This window comes from Dermacentor variabilis, chromosome 2, assembly GCF_050947875.1.
Source record: "Dermacentor variabilis isolate Ectoservices chromosome 2, ASM5094787v1, whole genome shotgun sequence".
Classification (NCBI taxonomy): Eukaryota; Metazoa; Arthropoda; class Arachnida; order Ixodida; family Ixodidae; genus Dermacentor; species Dermacentor variabilis.
This window is the reverse complement of record NC_134569.1, coordinates 57,309,557-57,333,364: the sequence shown is the minus strand read 5'-3', so window position 1 is coordinate 57,333,364 and position 23,808 is coordinate 57,309,557. Positions and strand designations below refer to the sequence as shown.

The 23,808-nt window shown below is 40.9% G+C and overlaps 1 protein-coding gene across 1 annotated transcript; it reads left to right on the top strand.

Moving 5' to 3' along the window:
* The first annotated feature begins 1,330 nt into the window (after positions 1-1,330).
* On the top strand, positions 1,331-22,653 carry Phm (Peptidylglycine-alpha-hydroxylating monooxygenase). Its single transcript, XM_075680646.1, has 10 exons — positions 1,331-1,541; positions 3,511-3,568; positions 7,893-8,114; positions 8,673-8,756; positions 11,115-11,175; positions 11,428-11,492; positions 11,582-11,662; positions 12,775-12,902; positions 14,416-14,465; positions 17,427-22,653. The coding sequence occupies exons 1-10, from the start codon at positions 1,422-1,424 to the stop codon at positions 17,605-17,607; spliced, it is 1,050 nt and encodes a 349-aa protein (XP_075536761.1). The 5' UTR covers positions 1,331-1,421; the 3' UTR covers positions 17,608-22,653.
* The last annotated feature ends 1,155 nt before the right edge of the window (positions 22,654-23,808 follow it).

Below are 23,808 nucleotides of genomic sequence, written 5' to 3'. Positions count from 1 at the left end.
CGAAATGCCAAGAGACCACTTTACATCCTAACAAAATAATTATAGGCGTGTACAGTCGCGGAGAGATTAAAATGGACCACGGCGAAGGCAGCCGGATCGGCTGCGGGGCCGGCGCTGCTATCGCGCTTCGTGCGCTCACGACCAGAGTACCTCGAGTGAGGTCAAACTTCTCCTCCGCACTCTCGCTCTCGCGCTGGTGCTTGTCATGCTGCTGGATAAATTTGTAGTGCCGCGTTCGGCTGCTCTGCTGCTGACGGTCGGGACCATAGAGTTTCTAAATAAGTACCCTAGAGGGAAATGTGGCGCTAGTGTCTACGGGGCTCTCCTGAGCGTTGCCTCAACCAACATAGGAATGATGCATGGAGGAAGGAAACTGAGGACAGGCCCTACCCCCATAGAGTTTCCTCTATGCCTACCCCCTCCGCGCGCTAGGAGAAAAGTGTGGAGGAAATGACGTAGTAGTTCTTTTTTTTTTTTTGCTGATTTTTTATTTCTTTGCTGTAGTGGCCACGACTTTCGGGCCACATTGGCGGCTTTGTTATTGTTCTGTGCGCTCACACGTGTTGCTCCGTAGGTTTCGTACCGTGGCAAAGGCGCCGTGTGGGCAGGTTTGCGTTGGTCTCCGTGTTTTGTTGCGCTGCGTTATCTGGCCGTGCTCTACCGGATGTTGCTGTGGCCAGGCGGGACAGGAGGAACTAAAAGTTCATGAAATGAACGCGCATGCAACGCTGTACGCAATGTACCGCGCCACGGCAATGGCAACGGACGAAGGAATATCCGCGGGAAATTTTGCCCTCTTTGGCGGAATCATGCTAACGTGCTAACGATTGTTTAGTATTGCTGCGGAGCGCGCGGGTCCGAGCAGCTCTCCTGAGTTTCCTTCCTCCATGTTTTCAGGAGAAACCACGATGGAAGGAGAAACAGGCGGCAGCACCTCTGGCGGGCGCCAGAGCCGTCGTCGCTGAGTGCGCCACGGCGACATGGTGCAGGGATGCGGCAGTGAGCACACTACGCCTACTCTAGTACACTGCACCCATGCATACCACAGCGCAGCAGCGCCAAATTTCCCTCTAGGTACTGTAGTGAGAAACTCTATGACGTCATAACGGCTATGTATCAAAGCATGTCCTTCGAGATCTGCGTTTTTTTCCCGAGGAATCCATTGTTGGAGGCACTCTCTAGCAATACCGAGCAAAATACCTTTTTTATTGCCGTCGTAAAAATATTCCACGGATAATTAAACTCCATTTAAGCCCATTTATGAGTTGCAAAATCATCAAGCGCTTTCGTGACGTCATTTACTATCATCATCATCATTGTACTTGTTTTTTTTCTGTGTCTCGTACTTTCGTTCTCCCGACTGCGGGCCCTTGTTAACATCTGTTGCGTGGTCACCAGCTGTTTGAGATAACGCTAAGAAAATGGGAAAAGTCTTTGCTTGCTCTTTACTCTTACTATGTGTCACGGTTGTATATATGTCAGCGAATGCATCGGCGGCAACACAGTTCCCGTTGTTGATGCCTCACGTTCGACCCACGCAGGTAACATGTCCGTTTAGTTTCTTGTGTCCTCCTCTTGCCCCAGTTGTCACGCTTGCCCGAATATGACAGGAAGGCGTGCGGTCTGCAAACCGCATTGGTCTTTCATCTTTTCAAAGCGGAGGACGTGGTTGTACTAGGCGTTGGCCACTGAGATCGTAAATGCTGTCTGCTCATACTCGCATTTGCCGGGAAAGCCATATGGCTACGTGTAGTGAAGCTCGCTAGCATCTAATCATTATTTGAACAACAACTGATGCAACGTTGCTTTTATTTTATCCTTTGCCCTTGGCTAATAATATGTTCGACGGTTGTGCGCAGATTTTGTATTCTCTGACCGTGCTTTGTTCGCCTTTGGTTGGACCTCCATAAGAGTTATATAACAAACATATCTGACGTCCTCTGTTGCATATTCTTGTTCGTACGCCTGCCGGCATTCTTTCCCCACTTCACTACCGTTTACTTAAGCTAATCTCAGTTGACAGAGGCAGCAACCGTAAAACTTAAAATAGTAATGATAAGAGCTAGAGAGCAAAATAAATGTCACTGCTTCCATCATAAACGTTCCATTCCGACCGGACGAAAAGAAAGTGCACCGTGACAAAACTGTCGGTGATTAATTTCTTTTCCTTTCTTCTTTCTTTTAGTTTTTGGTGCAAGCATCAGTATGGTAGTAATACATGCTAGCGATATGTTTTTCTCAGTGTACACGCACATCTCATTAGCTTTTTTTCCCCCTCTTTGTTTTAAATATGTGTTTTTGACCAATTTGTCACTGTCAGCAAAAACAACCATATTTTTATTATGACGGGCGTGTCTTCGCATTAATCTTATGATGTTAGATTTCCTAGCTGTCTCATTTTTATTCACTACGTTGCAAAATAGAACACAGTCTAAGCATGGTGTACGATAACCAATTTGCATTGTACAGTTCTAGTCCCACTTGTCCAGAGTTCGAATAAAGAGTTGAGAATTGTGCTGGCAACATTTATTGGCTCGAGATAGCCTTGAGCTGTGTAGCACAGAGCTTCCTACAAAAATTTTTTGTTGGAAACTCTATGCTGTGTAGGAAGTGAAACGTAATCCATGTGATAGTGCATGCTTTTAGAAGGATGTCCATTGAGCCCAGTGTCAGTCAATCTATGTACTTTCCTTTTTAATTTGTGATGATCAACAACTCATTAAATGAATTATGTCAAAGTGAGCCAAATTAATCACATTGACAAGGTTTTGCATGCATAATTGTGTTATGATCACTGTGAAGTGACTGTGGCAAAAAGGTTTCTGAACATCAACCCAACCTGCTGCAGTGCAAATCATTGTTGAGTTCTGCTGCTGAACATTGGGTAGCGAGTTTGATTACTAGACACTTGTATCCGTGTTTTGATGGAGGCAGAGGACAAAAGTGTCCGAGCACTGATATCTTTTGTGCATGACGTAGAAGTTCTGCGGAAACCCGCAAGGTGGAGAGAAGTATTGAAAAAATGGAAAATCAGACATCCACCCGTTCGTAGCAATTGCTACAAAGGAAACCCATACGGGTTCCTCGAAAGAAAAGCCTCATAGTTGAAGAAAAATTCGTCCTGGTCCTGGTCCTGGTCCGGTTGAAAGAAACCATGTGATCAAAGTTAGCATGAAGTGCTCCACTCTGGCGCCCTGGTGTAGCTTTCAAATATGAAAATCAATCACTCAGCCAAGTGACATGCTTTTTTTTACGGTTGCACATAAATGATATATCTTCAAGCGCCATGATAGTTACTCCTTGTATTTGTTATCCTCCCAATATAATCTCGCTGTGTCAGTTTGGTTTAAATAAGAAACCCTGTTGGAACCATTTCAGACCAGCAAAATCTTAACTGTAACTAAATAGGTTTTTGACAAAAATAATAGTTGGGCCATTTGAGTGTTCTTAAAAACCTCGATGTGAAGGAAAAGCACTACATGTGATATATCTTTCTTATCTTTGATGCAGAATGAAACCTACCTATGTACAGCATTCCATATAACGCCAAGCAAGCATAAGTATGTGGGTGAGTATGAAAAGGGGTTTCTCACCATTAAGCTAATTACCCTGGTCAATTCGGAAGAGATGCTCAAGTTATCGAGTAAGCTCATGGATAATGCTTGAATGTTGCAAGTTTAAATCTGCCGGAGCATGGCACAATGTTATCATGAGGAATCGCAGCAACCATTTTCACACACTACTAGAATCTCATGCTCATTTAGTTTTTGCATTCGAAATCTTGCAGTTAAATCCATGTCTCAACAGCCAAAGAAGAGGAAGTAACCTACTGCAGAGTATGTCATTCTGTAAGAACCAGTGAAAAATGAGTTACTCAATAGGGAGTAAAAAAACTTGTTCCAGGCAAGCCAAGGACATATATGGCGAATTACACTGGTCATTTTGGAAGAGATGCCCAAGTTATTGAATAAGTTATTGTGGTATTTTCCAGCGTGTTAGATAGACGGGAACAAGACAGGTCCCAGTCTAATATGCTGAGAAATACCTCAATAATGCAGAACCAACTAGCCCAATGATCAACCATGGTATCGAATAAGCTCATGGATAGTGCTTGAATGTTGCAAGTTGAAATCTGCCGGAGTATGGCGCAATGTTATCATGAGGATGAATCACAGCAACCGTTTTCCTATGCAACTGGAGTCTCATGCCCGTTTAGTTTTTGCATTTTAAGTCTTGCAGTTAAATGCATGTCTCAGCAGCCAAAGAAGAGGAAGTAATCCACTACAGAGTATGTTAATCTGAAACAACCAGTGAAAAACAAGTTACTCAAGGTGGAGCAAAAAATTTGTTCTAGACGAGTGAATGGAATTTATCTGGTATTTTTCACGAGCACTAGTTGTGCTACATAGTATTTAGTGCATGTAGTGAGAATTCCTGTATGCTTGTACAATGATTCATTCATGTGTGTTTTGTTAACATTTGCAGTATAACTTCTTAAACTCATGGTATGCTTAGCAGTATTGTATTGTGTTAAGCTTATAATGTAATCTATGCTTCTTTTTGTGCCGTGTTAGTTTTGCTTTTGTATCATCACATTTGAAACAACTGCTTGTCCATTGCAGTCTCTCTAGAATGAAGAGTGTTTCACCCAACTAGAGCCAGACATTTAAAGAAAGCAATACTTTATAGGCTGATGTGACCAATGGCCAGTTCAGTCTTAACTTGGCAGAATATTTTGAGTAATGAACTTAATTAGCTAATTAACTAAGATATGCAACCTTGTAAACTTAGTATACAAGGTATAACTTGTATTTTTAAAAGTTGCAGTGCATGGTGAGAAATGCACCGTTCATTTGGTCCCATGAAGTTACCGTTTGTGTAGTTCTCATGTCTTTGAAGCACTTGTAAACCGGAAAAGAAAGAGGGAGAGGGAGAGGGAGTGTTCTCAAACATGTTCTCAACAAAGCCAGCATGCTCACTGTAAGAATATAGCTAGTATCTGCATCCAATGTAAGCCTGAGAGCCACTTCAATGCCATAGTCATAACTGATAAGTGATAAGCTAACACCAAAAGCTGACTGGAATATTCTTGTCTTCTTGTTTTGCAGCCACCACATTGATACCATTCGTTGATAAACAGACTTGACAGCTTAAGCTTGTAAACATTTTATGATGTCATGTTTTCATAAATTGTAGATTTTCTTCATATCTGGAAGAAATCATTTAAAGAACAAGTGTTATACCGGAAAAAAATTAGTTTTTTTCTTGCCAAGTCCTCATACTGTCTTAGAGTTACTGCCTAAATGGTTTTGGCCAACACTGAATGGCAGACACTAAGTGTCATTTGTTGTATTAAAGCAGGAACACAGGACCAGGAAGGAGTTTGGCATGCGACTTGCTTTCTTTTGAGAGCACAGTCAGAGAAGACAAACCAATGCAGAATCTCCAGCTTCATTGGTATCAAACACATAATGTAAAGCAAATGCACTTTACACCTATAGTTTACATGTGACGAGAGCTGTCGGTTCAAGTTCTGAACGAAGTCCTGGGTGGCTGAGGATGCACCCATTTCTAGTGTTCTGTCTGGTATTGCCTGCCTATTACTGAAAAAGGTTCTGCAAGACATTTTTGTTCTTTCTTTAATACGCTTGTTCTCAGTGCAGTTGGCACATTTAGATAGAAAATACTTTTCTTGAGGGGGGTATTTATGTGTGCTGTCCTTAAAGAGGGTTACCATTATGAAGGCAATTGCATCAGGTGTATCTGAACATGAACTACTATTTCGTAAAATACAATTTGTGCCTTCAGATGAATATTTAGATAAGTGATTAGTTGAAGTAACTTAATTAGTTACCTAACCACACCACAAAAGTGTTCTTGTTAGCTCAAGGTAAATGCAAACAGTATGTCAGGGGTGACAGGTGTCTTTAACATACCACATTTTATTTTTTCAATTTTGATTATGTAGTTGAATGTATCACCCTGTATGTGGCATTGGATAAGCAGATTAGTTTTTATAAAGAAATCTTTGGATATAAAAGATCAGGTCATGTCTTACTACAATTTTTTAAACAAAATAGTTATGAAATGAAGTATGGCTGTTGCAGAAGTTGATAGGGTATTTCATAAAAATAAATGTACTCCCATCAAATTAGGAAGGAGCAATTACCTACATGCATCATTTCCTGTTGCAGAACTAATGATTTCAGTTGCTCTGGCCTCAACATTTGCACAGCTGTTTTAGGTGTAGTTTCATTGTGTGAACACCTGTGTGTCATGGTTGCTAGATTTTACATGTATAGTTTCTTTGCTTTCTGGAAAGTATTTTTTTTTCGACCTGGTTTATTTTTTTCATGGGTGCAATGACATTTTATTCACTGTTTATGGCTTCTACCACAGTCCTTATATGTTGGCACTATTTCTGAATTTCATATTTGTGCTGGACTTTTAGAACCTGCTGACTGTTCCTGCCCATTTTGCTGTGTTAAATGTGGAATAATTTAGTTGTAATGAATAAGTTTCTGCTGTATGGGTGAATGCATCCACAGAGTCAATTAAGTCAACTCCTATCTTGCGTATGGCAACACATAGACACTTTCATTTGCTGATCATAATATCAGTAATGAAAAATCTTGGCATTTAATGTGCTTAAACTGGGTTTCATTGATAACTGAAGCAACATTACGTCTTAAAGTTTGAACTTTTAGAGAAACTCATGACAGTTATAACTGAAATTTTGAATTTTCGCACAAATTTTACCACTTTGTGTATTTGCACCTACATTAAGTGAAAGTACTCTAGAAGTTACATCTGTTATATTTAGTTTAGTGTGCATGAAGGTTAAGCATAACCTAGCAAAAATACAAAAATAATAAAAGAAAATATAATTAAATAGCATATTTAACAGAAAAAAGTAATAGCTTATATGATCATTGATGCCAATAGATGTATCAGTCTTACAGATGCATTGGTCTTTTAGGTGTCATGGCCTATTGGTCCAATTGGATCTATTGGCCTATCTGACCGATAGGTGCACCCCCTCCACAGGTTAATGGCAATATGATATTGCAGTAGGAATGTTCATTACTAGGAAAAACTTAATTCGAAAGTAAGAGTACTTTATGGTTCACTGAATAAAGGGAAAATCAGACATCCACCCGTTCGTAGCGATTGCTACAAAGGAAACCCATACAGGCTCCTCGAAAGAAAAGTCTCATAGTTGAAGAAAAATTCGTCCTGGTCCGGGACTGTCTGATTTTCCCTTTATTCATTACTTCTCTCCACCTTGCAGATTTCCGCAGAACTACTACGTCAAACTTTATGTACACTCTATGGCACATGAGCATTTATTTCACATATGTGGCTTAGTGCTAAAAGGAAAATCAGTGAATTTGTAATTGCACCGCTGTGTGGTAAAACTAGGCTTTCTAACTTCTGAGAATGACTTGAAACAGAGTCGCATATGTCTACAGAGGCTGCAGAACATAAATGAAAAGCACACAAATGCAGTAAGCAGAGATCAGAAACTATCACAAGCACATTAGTGTAATATTGAATGTGTGAATTCTTATGTCAGAGCATCTCGTCTATATGTATGCGACGCTCTTGCTACATAGCTGAATCTACCGTAAAATTCGGGCAATCGTTAAACTTCAGCAATTTATATTGCTTTTAGATTTTATAGAAACTCCACAGCAATCATAAGTTCAGATTAAGGAATGTTAGAACATGTAAAGGTATGTGATATAGGATATGGAATTAGTCCTGAACTGAATAACTGGAGGCTATCTTTCTAGCTATTTTATTCACCGTTATCAAAATTGAACCCAATCAGTCTCTTTCTCCTTATAGGATATTTCTAACAATGCAACCCCTCTTTATCTGCTTTTCAGTGGCGTTCAAGCCTAACGCAACAATGCACGTGGCCCACCACATCCTAATTTACGGATGTCTGGAACCGGGCTACCGTGAGCAGGATTCTCCAAGGGCAGTGTGGGATTGTGGAGAGATGAGCAACTCCAACTCGGAGTTCTTCAAAGGGCCGACTTGTGCTCGAGGGCCTCAGATCATTTACGCATGGGCTCGGGATGCTCCGGCCCTTTCACTGCCTGAAGGTAAACAGGGGGAAGATTGTGGATTCATTCTGTCTTCTTTTTTCCTCTTTTTGTATATTGACTAGGGTTAGGACCAGGTAATCAGATCTTGCCAGGATAAGGACGGAATGCTTTTGGTGTGAAAAACATAGGCCAATCATGACCGTGAGTGCCGCTGGCTAACACTCCCAGGGCTAGATATAGTGCACCTACACGCACATGTAATGTGGAAGGTGTGGGTTCAGCTGCCACTTGCTTCATATTGCCTATACAGCCACTGTCATTCCACTTTTCGTGATTATTTCTGCATTTCAGTTAAATATAACAGTCAATTTCTCCTGTAGTCTTCCTGGCTTCATTGTCTGTTGACTTCATGTGGTTGTAAAATACAGAAACCCGAGCCCGTTGGTTTTCATTATTCTTCTCACTCAGTGCCAGTTTATCTCTGACTCGCAGGCTTCCATTAAAATTACGAAAGCTAAATTAAAAGCCAGTACAAATACGCACACGCATTCAAGATGAAAAAGAGTGACCAAGAATACAGTACCCACTGTCATGTTTTTGCTATTCTTATTGCAGGTGTGGGCTTCAAGATTGGTGGTGATAGTGGCATCAAGTATTTGGTGCTTCAAGTTCACTATGCTGACACTACTGCTTTTCTTGGTGAGTACAAACAGCAAGGAGAATGACCTAATCTTATTTTATTTACGTTATTTTTACGTACTGCCCATCCCTGTTGGGATTATTTCAGAAGGGCACACACATAACAAATATGTTACAAGGAATGCGAGTGGGTATAATAGGAATAAGTTGCATACACCATTATTTGAACTTAATGAGTAGTGAGTGGGGAAGACATTAGTAAAAATGGACGAAACAGCATAAGCAAATCGCATTAAGTGCAGAATGCCTCATCTCGAAATGTCATTTGCATGCCGTCACGTGATTGCATTTGTACTTCAAGCACTAGGTGTATAATGTCATTAAACTTAGTCATGCAGCAGGGTGTTGAGCTTACTGACCTGAGGCACTACAAGAAATTCCTTCTTGTTTCAGGTAATGTGCAGCAGGTCTTCTCTGCTGAAACTGCTTGTACATTATTCATGTAATATTAAAGGTGCCCTGCAACTCTTTCTTAAAAAGGTGCAGAGTTCATATTAAATTAAAGGTCATAACATTGTAAAGCTTTCTGAATAGAAAGTGTTTTAGTGTCCTTTCTAGAGCATGATTATTGACAATCAAATGTTGCCCTGCCATGCCTTTGTTACCTTCCACTCTTTTATGGTGTTCCCTCAGTGCTCGGAGATGTGTCAGTGCTTTAACATAAAGGGATGCCTGTAATGTCCCAGCCTTCAGTTTGTGCTGAACTTTGTTTTCTGAAATGCCTTTGAAGTGACGTGGTGGTGTGACAGAGACCTTGCACTGCCCTGTCCAGTAGGCCGTGATAATGGCACAATGGTACTGTGTTTTGCCACCAGATGGCACCACTTCTTTACCAGTTACGATGTTTCACTGTTTTGTCAGACTTTGTCACAGCTGCCTGCACATTCTGGCTCATTCTGAATAATGCACATGCTTACTATTACCACACACCACATTGGACACTCAAAATTTTACCCTTTGCCTCACATAATCATCAACAATAATATAACCCAGTGAAGCAAGTAAAAGTTCCTGTTCTGTTAATAATGAACAACCTACGGGGATGACAGTGGCTTTTTCTTTAGCGTAAAAAACCCTTGCTACTTGCACTTCGTTCACAGGTACACACAGGAGACAATGGCACGTTTGAACACACAGGGTAGATGACAGGACTAAATTTAGTGAAAATTTTTGTATGCGTTAGAGAAGTGACAACAACTTGAGCAGATGACGGTCGCTCAAGACCAGAAATGCAAACCTGCAGTTGTTTATTGCACTTTCTGAGACAATAGACATTCATAATTTTGCTTTAACAAACTCGCATTAAGCAATGATAGTATATCTGCTCTTAAACAAATGTACACCCTTTGGGTTGTATATTTGCCACACAACAATAATCGTCATATGTCTTGCTTGCATTTCCTTTCTTGAAAACACTGCGCTCACTACTTTCCTGTCAGGAATGCTCTGTCATGCTGATAACACGCATGCAGTTCGTGGCTCGGAAGTACTGGGCTCGCAGCATTAGAGAAAGGAAATGCGGGCAAGACAGATGACGATTATCGTTTTGTGGCAAGATATGACTCAAAGGGTGTAATTTTGTTTAAGAGTGTTGGGGGAAGTTATTGCTCCTGCCAGGGACATGGATTAGTCTGGATTTGTAAAAAAATTTGGCCAACAGCCATCGAGATTTGCTGACCATCAGAATAGACACAAAAAAAAAAGGTAGGGAATTCAATAAGTTAAGGGAAAGTGCAGGCAGTCTTTTAAATGAAACTTTAGATTGTTTGGCTATGTTTTCAAAAATGATATCCAGTAAGTGTTCATGACATCTTGTAGCGACAGGATAACTTTATTTGCAGTGTTCAAAAAGCGTTGCATGGCCCCTTTAATGTCGACAAAACTGCCACCAGAAAATCATTGCCATGTAATGGTAGTGATGCTTGTGTATTTACTGGCATACATGCATATGTTTGGTAACATTGCTGTTCCTAGAAAACGCTGACTTCTGCATTGGTCAGACTCGCACATCAAGAACATGTTTGGGGAACGACTACTGTGCACTGAATAATGGTCTGTTTCTTTCATGACTGCCATGTGCTGTGCAGCTGCCATTAGCTACAACCAGTTGTTACACCATGCACATATCATGATGAGTTAGCACATTCTTTGTTAGTGCTGTCTTTTTTCAAAGAGACTTACAGCAAGGTATGCAGATCTCTTCAGCTGATTCATTGCGGTACTGACCTAGCAGCAATTTAAGGCCCAGCTGAATACCACCTACAATTCTCACTTGCTCATCAACAGACACGTGCAATGCTTCTTATACACATATTTACATGATCTTTGAAATTTCTAATTCACTTTTATTTTCGGCAGACCCACGCAAGACGGACATGTCTGGTATTGTCCTCTCTGTGTTGCCTGGAAATACACAGCTGTGAGTAATTGCATTTTGTGACCTTTCCGGCAGTTGTGCAGTGCTCAGTGATTCAAATGCGATAATCGGCCCGCATGGCCAGCTGGTGCGTTTTGTGCCACTGGTGGGTGCAGGGGACAGCTGTGGTATACAATGAAAGCGAGGCCCATTGTAATGCATTATGACTGCATTTGGCTCCCAGTGGTCACCCATACTTCTTCCTTTTAGTCCAATGTCCTGCCTTTGACTCTGTGTTGTTGTTCTTGCTTTTAGCGTGAAACGACGAGCTGGTATTTACCTTCTAGGAACAGGAGGCATGATTCGTTCACACAAAATGGGTAAGACACCAATCTTGCAAACTTTGTGGCGTTGAGTGTCTGCTGCAAAGCTGTGATGCATCACGCTTTCTCCATTCTTGTATGTGCAGAACACTTTGAAGCTGCCTGCCTCATCGACGAGAACTTGACCCTCTATCCATTTGCGTTCAGGACCCACACGCACAAACTCGGTAGGTGCATTGATGTTTTTGTAGTTGTTTTTGACGGGTATGAGCAGGGCCTGTGGCCTGTGTGGTGCAACTTGGTCTCTTATACATTAATGCCAATGACGGGATTTGTTTTCACTGCACAGATTGAACACTTATGATTATTCATTATCATAGTGTTGCATCAGCAGTAAGGATTATTAAAGGAACATTAAAAAGAAAAGTAAGCTGAATTGCATTATTAAGTTATGCTTTTGCAACACCAAAAAAGAGAGAAAGGCACTCTTACCATGTGAGGTGATGTTATAAGCCAGGAAAGATGCAAAAACTAAAAATGGGTGACCAGCTCGCCTTGATGTGGATTTTGACATGTGCTCAGGCCTAGTTAATTATTTATCAGTCAATATAGACTGCACTGTATTGTAAAAGAGCCATAGATCGAACTGAGTGAGTTTTGAGAACATTTACTGTGTCACAACAGCCAGAGTAGGAGAATTTACTTTGAAATTCATGATGTTGTGCTGACATACCAGTGCTGAGGTTTTGATGCAAAATTAAGAAATTGAAGTTTGGTTTTCAATCTATATTCTATATAATAATCAGTCTCTTACCACAACATTAAAAAAAAAGGAAATTAAAGTTTTGAAGTAACTCTGTATAAATTGATTTACGTGCTCTTCTTTGTCCTGACTTCTGTTTTTGCTTAGTGGCTTCCGAGAACAGAAAAGTCTGTAGCTCCCAAAATATATTTTTCGTTTGTCTGTGCTTGATTGGGTATTTTGTACATAAAGTGAAGAAGATGCTGTTGCTGGGCATACACATTTGACTACATATAGTAAGAGGATGATTAATTCTGGGTCAGAGAACCAGTGAATGCCCAGTGAATTCTGGGCATTCAAAGGGTTAATGTTTGCTTGAGAACCTGCATTGTCATATTGTTAGTTGTACAGGATTGAGAAGGCTGGCTGTTTACTTTGACTTTTGCAGGGATATATTACAAGAAGAGACTTACCTTGTTACACTTTGTTTGATAGAATATGAATTGAACAAAGAAAGTCGCTGGCAAAGAGCACTTTTGTATTGTTCTGCATTTATGCATGTCACCATTCTATATGCTGACTACTTGCACTTTCCAGGCAAGGCTGTTAGTGGATACATTGTTAGAAATGGCCAGTGGATTAACATTGGCAAGCACGACCCATTGCAGCCGCAGATGTTCTACCCTGCTAACAAGGGCATCAAGGTCACCAAGGGTGACATCCTGGTAAGTTTAATTTTGTCAGTGCTGCTAGTGATGTGCGATTTAACCCTGTTAAGAGTTGTCAGCCATAGCAAAATAAATCATTGTCCTATATGTCAGCATGCTTAGTGAGGACTATTTATATGTGCATTTCTGTGCTGTTAGTAGTTTAGAGTAATCCACTTTACCTATTGTGGGTTCATTTTTGCAGCAAGATCCTTCTTTGTGAGTGATAGCCACACAACAGGATGATGTTTGTGGAACCACTTGGAAAATTGCTGGCAAAGTTGACCAACATAAGAGCCCAGAGCATTCTGCTTTCTTAGCTGAGAACTTAGTGATGACTAGCTGGGGTAACTTAATGCCCTCATGTGATTTGACACACTGACATCTGTGATCCAGCAGGTCACATAGTTATCAGGAGGTTTGATATTCCCCCATGTTTAACCATTGTGTGTCCTCTACAGTTGTAGAAGGCAGTTACTTGAGCAATGGCCCTTCTTGCTGCCCGTCTCATTTTTAGGAAGGGCTCATAATTGAGGACCAGGCATCTGCCGTTGTCTTTAACTTTATTATGCATTAGCATTCATGTAGAAAGGATTGGCATTTGCTTTTTTATTTGCAAATGTGATCCTTGTGGAGCTGCCAGTAATGCCTCATTGTTGCTCCAGCATTAATTTCCTTCTTTGAGCGCTAATAACTTATGCACAGCTTTTTTTCCTAATAGTGTAGCTTTTTTCTGTGTTTGTTTTTGACAAAATCTTCAACAATTGCCACTTGAAATGTGTGCCTGACCTGCTAGAAGTATTCCGGACTGTGGTGCTGATCCTGGGTAGACAACTTACCTTTATATACTTGTACAGCATTAAAGCACTTAGAAATGTGGGCACCCCAAAAACACAAAGGCATCAAGCATGACCGAATGATAGGGAAGGAAATAGGAGATGGAGTACAAATATTTTGGATGTGAAAATGCATTCAGGCTTTTATAGCTCTGGCATGCCATGCTAGTCACCGCACAGCTAATTATACACATGGACATCATTCTGTGGCAATGAAGTGAAAGCTACGAAGCCAAAGTGCTCGCACGTAAGAACTCTCTTTAAAAAAAAATTCCCGCATTCTCATCTGCATTAGTGTAAGCTGGGGAAGAGAAAACATGACATTTTCTCTACAAAAGCAATGTAAGGCGAAATGCACCACAAAGTATTAAATGTGACTGGTTTTTCTGCTTTTGTCATCCGTGTTTGAGCAAATGTGAAACTGTCGCAGGCTACGCTGATTCAGTGCTTGCTCCAAAAACCAAAAGCGCTGAGACACTGTAGCGCCAGACTACTTGGCGCAGTAACACTGTGCAGAAGCTCCTCCCCTATAGCTTTCCCTTCATTGCTACAGAATGTTGTCTGCTAGTATAGTAGAATAAAGGGTCTTATTTAAGCAAAATGTAGATGTAATCGAACTGTGAAGAGCAATTGCTTTTTCACTGAGTGTACTAGGGTTATAATTTCTAATGTTGAGTGTCTTGTTTGTTGTATAGGCTGCCCGTTGCACAATGTACAACTTTAGGAACAGAGCCACTTATGTTGGGTAAGTAGCTAAGCATGGTTCTACGATTTTGTTTTTGTTTGGATGTTAACGTGCCAAAATTAATGCAAAGTACATAGAACTATATGAGTACAATTTGTTTTTATTATGCCTTTAAAAAGAGGCTTTCTGTAGAATTGAGTAGCTTAAGTCCAGATGTGCTGTTGTCACTAATGTAATGCTTAACGTGTTTGCTGCCAAGCTGATCTAAAGGCTGATTAGAGTTTCGTTTTTTTTTCTCTTGTGATGAATTTTTATGGATACACACAAGTATATGAGAATGTGCACGTGAGTTTTTGCTCATGTTTTTATCAGATACCAGCTCTACAATAAGAGGTAGGCCATCCAATTAATCTGGAGCTACCTTTAATGCAGATTACAAGAACCTTGAATGAACTGACGCAGTGTAATAACTTGCTAAATTATTCATGCGGTTGTGTGTTATGTGCTGCAATTTTCACCTTTTAGTATAATAATGAATACAATGCCACTTATCTGTTGCAAAAGTTTCTAGGCGAGAGCATTCACAGCTGTACTGAACCTAAGCTTTCTGACAGTACTATTCTTGCTGCCAATGATGTATGGTATTTATCCAATTCTATCAGGCCCCCAAATCTAACGCACGCCCAATCATGGGTTCAAAATGACAAAATAATGAAAATAATGTGCACCCTAGTCTAATGTCGAGCAGACCTTGGCACTGAGAAGGAAGTAGCATGTTTCCTGTTTTTGCTATCAGGCATATGTGAAGTTTGTAGAATTTACTGTCACGGGACAAACATTTATTTGCAGTTAATGTCCATTATCGTCACTGTAAAAACACAGCTCTTTATTGTTGTCTATGAACCACAACATATCCTCTGTGCACTCTACTGCATTTTTATTCTGCATTTCTTGAAACAAATCCACTATGATCGGGGATGGCGCCCCATAACTCGTCTAACCATTTCATCTGTTTGTCCTGCAGTGCTTGCAAACCTCCTAAATGTCAAGAACACATGACACTGCTCTGTTGCCACCAGCATAGCATGTAAAATTACTTTTGTTAATGACCAATGGTTATGAAAGTGTAGTGTTGCTATTGTCAACCTAAGCAATATTTTATTCTACCACCATCTTATGATGACAGTAGTGATGACAATGACAGTGATGCTGACTTTGATGGTAGCCTGTTTCCACGCCGATGCTGCAAATGCAGTTTCAGTTTCATATCCGATTGTACCATGCAGGCATTTATTTAGAAAAAAAACAAAAGAACTTGTGCATTAGAATCGGGTAAATATGGAAATTTGGGGGCATGGAGGCTTATAGAAGCATAGACACTGTACTACAACATCAGTTCAGTTCTGGTGAAAGCTTTGTCCAGTCTGATCAACAGCATTGGCAGAAAGCAGAACACTTTACTGCTACAGTGCACTTCACTGTTTCATTGTACAGTATTTTGAGGCTGCTTTTACCATATTAACAAATGTCAGGAGTGAATCCTGCTCAAATTTGTGTGTGGTTCCCTGCATACTTCTTTCACATACAAGGGGGGACCCAAAAATAGCCAGAATTTTCGGATAAAAAGCATCGACATCATTATTTCTTTAATACAATGTTAATCACCCTAAAACTACTCTCCATTAGTACTAATGCACTTGCTCAAACGTTTATTCCATTGTTGGAAGCATGTTGCGTGTTGGAAGCATGTTGCGTGTTGGAAGCATGTTGCGAATTCGGGTTCTTTTATACTTGTTAGCACAGTCGTGAAATTGCATTTGACTTTGTTGACATCGGCAAAATGCTTGCCTTTCAAGTACCCTTTTCATCTGACCGAACAGAAAGAAGTCAGCAGGAGCTAAATCTGGCGAATATGGTTAATGAGTCAAGGTAGTCGTCTACTTTGAGACCAAAAACTGGCGAACACTGAGAGCCATGTGTGCAGGAGCATTGCCATGACGCAGGCACCACTCGCCGGAATTCCACAAGGCCGGACGTTTTCATGCCACACTTCTGTGCAGCCATTTCAACAGCTCTAAATAGAACTGTTGGTTGACGGTTTGGTTTTGAGAGATGAATTCTGAGTGTAAGATCCCTTTGATGTAAAAAAGAAACAGATCGGCATCGTCTTCAAATTTGATTCAATCTGACGAGCTTTTTTTTGGACGAGGCAAGCCAGGTGACTTCTATTGATTTGTCTGTTGTTTACTTTTGGGGTCATGCCCATAGCACCGCCACGGGTCGCCTGAGATGATCTTGTTGAAAAACTCTGGATCATCTGTGACTGTGCCCTTCATTGCATGACAGGCTTCCACGCTATGATCCCTTTGCTCTTCGATGAGAAATCTGGGCACAAACTTAGCAGCCACTTGTTGCATTCCCAAATCGTCATGCAAAATAGGCTGAATAGAACTCCAGGATAACCTGGAGAAGTCTTCAAGTTGGTCGATTGTTCTGCATTGATCTTTCTTGATGAGATCACGGATTCTGGCGATGTTGGTCCTCGGTTTGCGCACTTGAAGGACGACCGTAATGGGGCTGATCTTCAATTGTCATTCCCCCTTTTAAACCAAGTGAACCATTTGTGCACTTGCACTTTACTCAGGGCATGTCCCTTGCAAGCTGTTTGCATCATCACAACAGTTTCTGCTGCATTCTTGCCAAGGAAAAAGCAAAACTTCACAGCTGCACATTGTTCATGAAAATCTGCTATTTCTTTTTGTCACCAGTGCACTACAGACACCCAAACAAAGCTGCCACAAAAACAACACACATTGTTGTCGGTTGACACTACTTGGCATACTGATTCGGGAGGAGTCCTCTCACAGTGCCCTAGCAGCGAGACCTCGTACTACAAGTACACGATGTGCAGGAGTACGATTCCAGTTATTTTTGGGCCCCTTCTCCTAAAGAAGAGATGGCATTAGGTGAACCCAGATCATGAGCTAATTAAATTACCTCTTTTTTATTTCATTTATATAGCTCCACAGGCAATGACGAAATGTGCAACTTCTACATGATGTACTATGTGGATGGAGACAAGATTCTCGACAGAAAGGACTGCTTCTCGTATGGACCGCCTGTCTACTATTGGGGCCGTGACCCACTTCTTGCCAATGCACTTACTCCCGAGGTTGACAAAGATGCGAGCACTCTCAAGTAACCGTCTCGCAACCTGGCATGAGCCAATGGGATTTCTGTGTGACCAGTCTCCTCGACTCCATTTTTCCCTCATGACCTGCCGACTTTCCGAACATCATTTCTTACCTCCCACTTTGGCTCCAGCACCACTTATGCTGGCAGCACTAAGAAATGGCTGGTTCAAAGGGTCTCAACTATGAGAACAAATCTGCGCAGTAGTGCCACCACTGGCACTGGCAGCTTATCAACTCAATGTTTAACTTTCAATGCTCGAGATGGAAGATCAGTGCACTTGTGCTAAAAAATGTTCTTTTTCTTTTTTTAAGTTGTTGTTACAGCATTAACGCTTATTTGCAAACGAGCCTACACCTGAGTTTGTTCCTCAAATACATTAAGTAGGGCAGTAGAGTGTGCCCTTGGCTGGTGCAGCCACTGTGCCTCACAAGCACTCTTCAAGAATTCCTGAATGATGATTTCATAATTGGGCAGATTCATGTCTAAATGATGGAAATGAGATCGAGGGACATTTCTCGATTAACTCTGTCGCAGTTACTTGTGAGAAAAGTTGTTAAAGCTTGTTAACTGCTCTGGCCATTAGGACCGCACTGCTGTTCTCTTAACAAGAGCTGAGAAGGAGACTCGAGTGCAGGCTTGTTACGAATATAGGAGCAAGGTTATCAAGTGTCTTCAACCAAGAAAATCTGTTTATTCAAGTCACCCTTCGTTATTTATCTTACTCTGAACACTGTGCTCATGTTCAGTGTGGAACATCACTTGTTAGTTTTGGGTAGGAGCACTTGTACATCAAGAAAGGCGCGAGCACAGCTAAGCAACTGTTGCAAATCTTGGTATTGGTACATGTATTGATTTGTTTTTTCACTCAGCTTGTGATGCCATGCAACATACTTCTTTTGGGAGAACTGCTATCATCTTAGTTGTGCAAGAACTTGTTCCTACTGCAAATGAAGATCAGGCTGCATAATTCAAATACAAACCTGCAGTGTGTGGCAGCCACTGGAATGCAACTGCAGTACCAGTTTTGGCAAAATAAAGATGTTGAGCTACAATTTTTGGCAGCCAAAACCCCAGTTGAGTGTGACATGGTGCGAAGCATTGTTGTTTCATGAGAAAAGTTCCCATGAATAGTATTAATTTTCTGAAGAAAAATGGCTGACACAGTAGTAACACGTGTGCGAACTAGTGGTATGTGCAGTGCGAATGTTACAGTGGTTGTTGAAGGTGAAATGTTTTATTCCATTATAGTAACTTTGTTTGCTCCGTTTGTTGGGCAGTGCAAGCAGTGTTGGGCAGTTGGGCAGTGCAAGCCTCGGGTGTCCGAGCTGCATAACGATGATGAGCGTCATTGACACGCTTACACTTATCTTCCTCGAGCTCTGCTGTGGTGAGAAGCTTTTTGGGGCGAGGCACTCATGGTGCAGCGCGTTAAGTGTTGGGCTGCTGTGCTTGAGAACCCCACCTGACACGGGTGAGGAAGTCGTCTAACATGGGTTAAATTCTACCCAGCACCAGAGAGACTTTAAAAGATTTTTTATTCATAGAAGAGCGCCGTGAAAGAAGACAAAAACAATCAGACAGATGGCAGGAAAAACTGTGCTGCACTCGACAAGAACACTGTGCATTAAAAGGACAGACAGGAGATGGAAAAGGGTGACTCAGCCGAGTAGGATGGCAGAATGAGTGACTTGGTATTCCATTCTTGTCGCAGAGGTGTATAGCAAAAAGCAAGAAACAGGATGGTGAAGGGCTTTGTGTTTTGTAAGATGAAGGCATCGTCTTTTGTTGTCCTGTTCCCTGCTTCTATTCTACATAGTGAATAAGCTGATTGTGCTGGCAGCGTAGATGAAAAACCCATCAAGATGAACAGGACAAAAATGGATCAGAAGAGATGCACACACAATTACTACTCACTGTGTGACGTGCAATTGCTGTATGGCTGATTTCTAAAGGCAGTGTAGTCCCAAAGTTACACGACTGAGCCTGAGTTATTTTATTATAGAGGCATGCGAGTTTGAAAACAAAAAGCATCGAGTGAGACCCCAACTTGTTTACATTGAATTTATGTTGATGGTACATGCCAAAAAAAGAAAAAGGTTGGGTTGTAGTGCAATAGGATCTGTGCACACTAAATACTGCCGAGTTACTAGTTTTGACACTGATCACTCCTAATGCACGACAATATAAGCATGACTATATAAGAAGATATAGTGTGAAGCCTTATTTTGTGCATTTTGGCCGGTTCTCTCCTGTCATAATTCTGATGGCTTGAAATAGGTATCCCAAGCAGTATAGAAGAAGTTTATTGAAAGCAGTATAGAGAAAAGAATATTGTAAGGAATGGATATATGCTCCATTTCAATTCCTTGTATAACTTTCATCAAGACATGAGTTTCATTGCAAACTTGACTTGAAAATAAAGCATAGCCCTTACTGTGTTATGGCATGGTAGTGCAGTTATGGCTAGCTGCACAACCTTGATTTACACCGGTGATTTAGTTCTGTAGTAAGAAGGTTCTAGGCTTGATTACTAGCCATGGAAGCAGCATTGTGATGAAACAGAATGCACAAAGAATGTGTGCCAAAATTTTAGTGAGCATTAAAAAAATTAATGTGGCCAGAAAAAGCTCTCTGTGATGGCACTCCTCATAGTCCAGGTGCAGCTCTGGGTTGTGAAACCCTTGCGAATGAGTTTTAAAATCAAGTAACTTGTTTGTGTTCATGCTGCAGTCTACTAGCATATTGGTTACATTAACACAGGTAATAAAGCAGCAGGGCTACAATTTTAACCGTTTTGGACACGACTATTAGACTACGAAATTTAAGGAGTCTGTACAAGCGCTTTGCAGCAATGTAGCTGTTATGAGACAATGCAAGATGCTATTGGACTGAGGTAAAACTCATGTGGGCAAAAGTAGAGTACAGCCTGTATTTGTGCTCTTATGCACGCTAGTATCAGTTCTGAAAAGCAACTCCATTCTGGAATGCTGAGTTTTATGGCTCCAGCATGCCTCTTGGCTGGTGGTGGAACCACCGCATTACGCTGACAAGTAATTGCATGCAAAAGACATTGCAGTCCATTTTTCCTCTTCCTAGGAATTTCTTCCGTCTTCTTTCCTTTCATTCACTCATGCTTCTGTACCTACTATGAAATACCTCTCATCTATGTTTTTTGCAAGGTACATGCTGAAGGATTATTTTTCGGCAGGTTCTCCAATATATTTTCTTTTTTTGAAAAGAAGAGAGAGGTTAAGTGACTGCTAAGCCTTTTTGGAACAATAGTTTGCAAGCTTCATCAAAATCTTCATTTTGTGGGTTGTCACTGTGCACCATTGCTATTGCACTTTATGCAGGATTACAGCACAGTAAGCAGACTCTAAGCAAGATCTGTACGCATACCAATTACTTTATTTTAAATTTCTTAACATAACAACCCTTCATGTTTAGCCTTCATTGCTACAAGGCTTACCCACTTAACAGGCATGTATAGTATCATGCTCTGTGGACAGACTAAATGCAGCCATTGAGGCTTATCCTGCTAAATTTTATTTGTTTCATGTTTAATATTCTGTACTTGCCGACCATAAGAAATGAGAAACAGTTCGGTAAGCCCAAATTTTGGCATACCTTTCTAGCGAGTTGTTGTTGCCACATGTCTGAATGAGAAAAGTACACCTGAACAACTATTACACTGACAGTCATAGAATGTTACTATGTGGCCATGGGGAATATAAAGATCTTGGTACATCATTGGTGGTATGTGTATTGGTTTCAATAAGCATGCAGTGTCACCCTTTCCCTCCTCACACAAACAAACACACATAAATCAAAATGCTTGCAATAGCTACAGCTGAGATCTTTGTTGGTGCCCAGTTGGAACACATTTTATTCTTATCCATACTATATGCAATTGCTGTCAACTTTCTTGGTTGCATGCTGTTTTGTGGTTATGTGCTAGTCATTGCATATATTCTAAGGTACTTAACTGACATTGAAGTACAGTCTTCGTTAAATGTAAATGGGCTACATTGCTTGCGAACTACCAAGCTGACTGCGAGCTGTTTATAAGTGTTCCTGCACTATGCCAAAAGTTCCAGTTCCCTAAGGAATGAAAAGACCTCTACTCACAATCAGGGGGTCCAGAGAGTTGGGAGTGCCACGGGTACTGCAGCACACGTCCAAATCGCATATAGTATGGTGAACACGAGCAGCCCATATACTTTTGACAAAGGCTGTACATACGAGCACTTGCGTTGCATAACTGCTGCTGGACCTTTGTTTTCATCTGATGGCACTAAGGCTATGTAGTCTGCCATGATGCTGAATGGCAATGCTGATAACTTTTTTTGCATGGTACTAGTAATTTTTATATTTAATGAGTATTTAAAGTTTTACATTTTGAAAAGTGTGTAGATGGAGAGGGGACCAATGAAGATGTTTACTACTGCACACTGCAGATGTACTAGCTACAGCCAGTGTTACAGCTATTCTACAAACTAAGCAGTGACATTCAACTGTCAAGCTGTGATCAGACTTTTTAAGTCCAGCAGCAGCACAGATGCTCTGTAGCAAAGCCATTTGCATGGTTGAACAAAAGGTTTGTGTAATTATGTGAGGCTTTGATTCATACATGTAATAGTTGTTCAGATTGTGACCTAAAACAATATGGACAAACATGTACTGGTTCACCAAGCTCTTTGATGCTGGTAGTAATGCACTTACCATTTTGTCCCTGTGATCTTAACAATTCAATGTGCGGCATTGTGAGAATTTAGGAACACTCATTGTCTATTATATCTAGTACATACATTCCAAGAAGCCTTGTGATTCAAGTGTTCATGTTACAGTGTTATTTCTTCCTGGTCATTAACAACCTCGATGTGTAAAAATACTGCACAACTGACAGCTCTTGCTCTTATTGTTTAAATGCCGTAACTAAGAACTGACCTGTGCATGTTGTACATATGTGTGACTTGTGCCCGTTTCCCTGTATTGTTAAATTAATGTCAAAGAGTATAAGCAGTAATAAATCTTATTTGTTGCACTATCGTCATTCACTTTTTTCATGCCTGTAATACTACAAAGCGCTTCGAGCATACTGCAGCACATTTGGGTAGTATAATAAAACATGCTGGGAGAACAGGCTCAAGTCTTCAGTGATTATGCGATTTTCTCCTGCTTAGCTCAATACTTGCTTGGAAAAAGAGCCTTAATCTCTTTTGAAGAAATTCTGCTGATCTGCCAGATTAACTTCATTATCATTATCATGGGCACCACCGAGTGACAGCACATCTGCACCATGAAAAGTGAGTCGAAGTTTAATTGGCTGGTCACTAAATGTATTCACAACGTGCATTGGCAGCCACAGCAATGGCAGAAGTGTGGACAACTGTGGTTGTAAGTAGAGCAATTTCCCACTTCGAGCATGCTTTAGATTTTGAATCAGTGCATGGCGATCTAGGGTACTTGGGTAACTTCTTTCCGACTTCTAAAATTCTAAAATTTGCTCTTTGCCTGTTTTCACTCAAATCTTGCATGGGGCTGCATTCTACACCTGGCTTTTAAAATAACAAGTCTGTCATTTTTTACTTTTTTTTTGGCTCTTGGTGCAGAAATGAAAAACAAGCATCATCTATCATCTCGCTACACAAAAGCGCAAATACAGCAATAAAAGACTGGCAACATTGCACCTTTGCAGAGGCTGCCTTACATGAAGTTGCGTTGTCTGCAGTCAAGAAAACAAAAGCAACAATAGTGGCAGTTATGCCAGACTTAAATTTATGCTGAAGTCGCTTTCTTGAGAGCTAGAATTGAAAATGAGTTTTATTTTCTCCCTCTAATGAATGAACCAGGGAACTCTCTACACTAACATGTTGTACAGGCAGAAACAAAATTCTGCAGGATCTGCAAGCGTGTGCTGAACTGCAACGAAGCAAGCACCTGGCATAACATTGTGCACGCGCATCCTTTCATGTTTGTGTGCCCACTGTCGGAATCACGGCGAGTGCAAAAAATTATGCTAGGAAAGCGGTGTCTGTTTCAGCTATTATGACTTGCGACAATGCATTACACACTCCACCAGCCACTGCTCTCCTTACATAATTTGTTGGCAAGCTGGCCAGGAATGGCTCTATTGACAGGAACACACACGAAAAAATGTGCATGTGCAATGCCATGTGTCAAAACCAGGCACTTGCTTTGTTAGAGG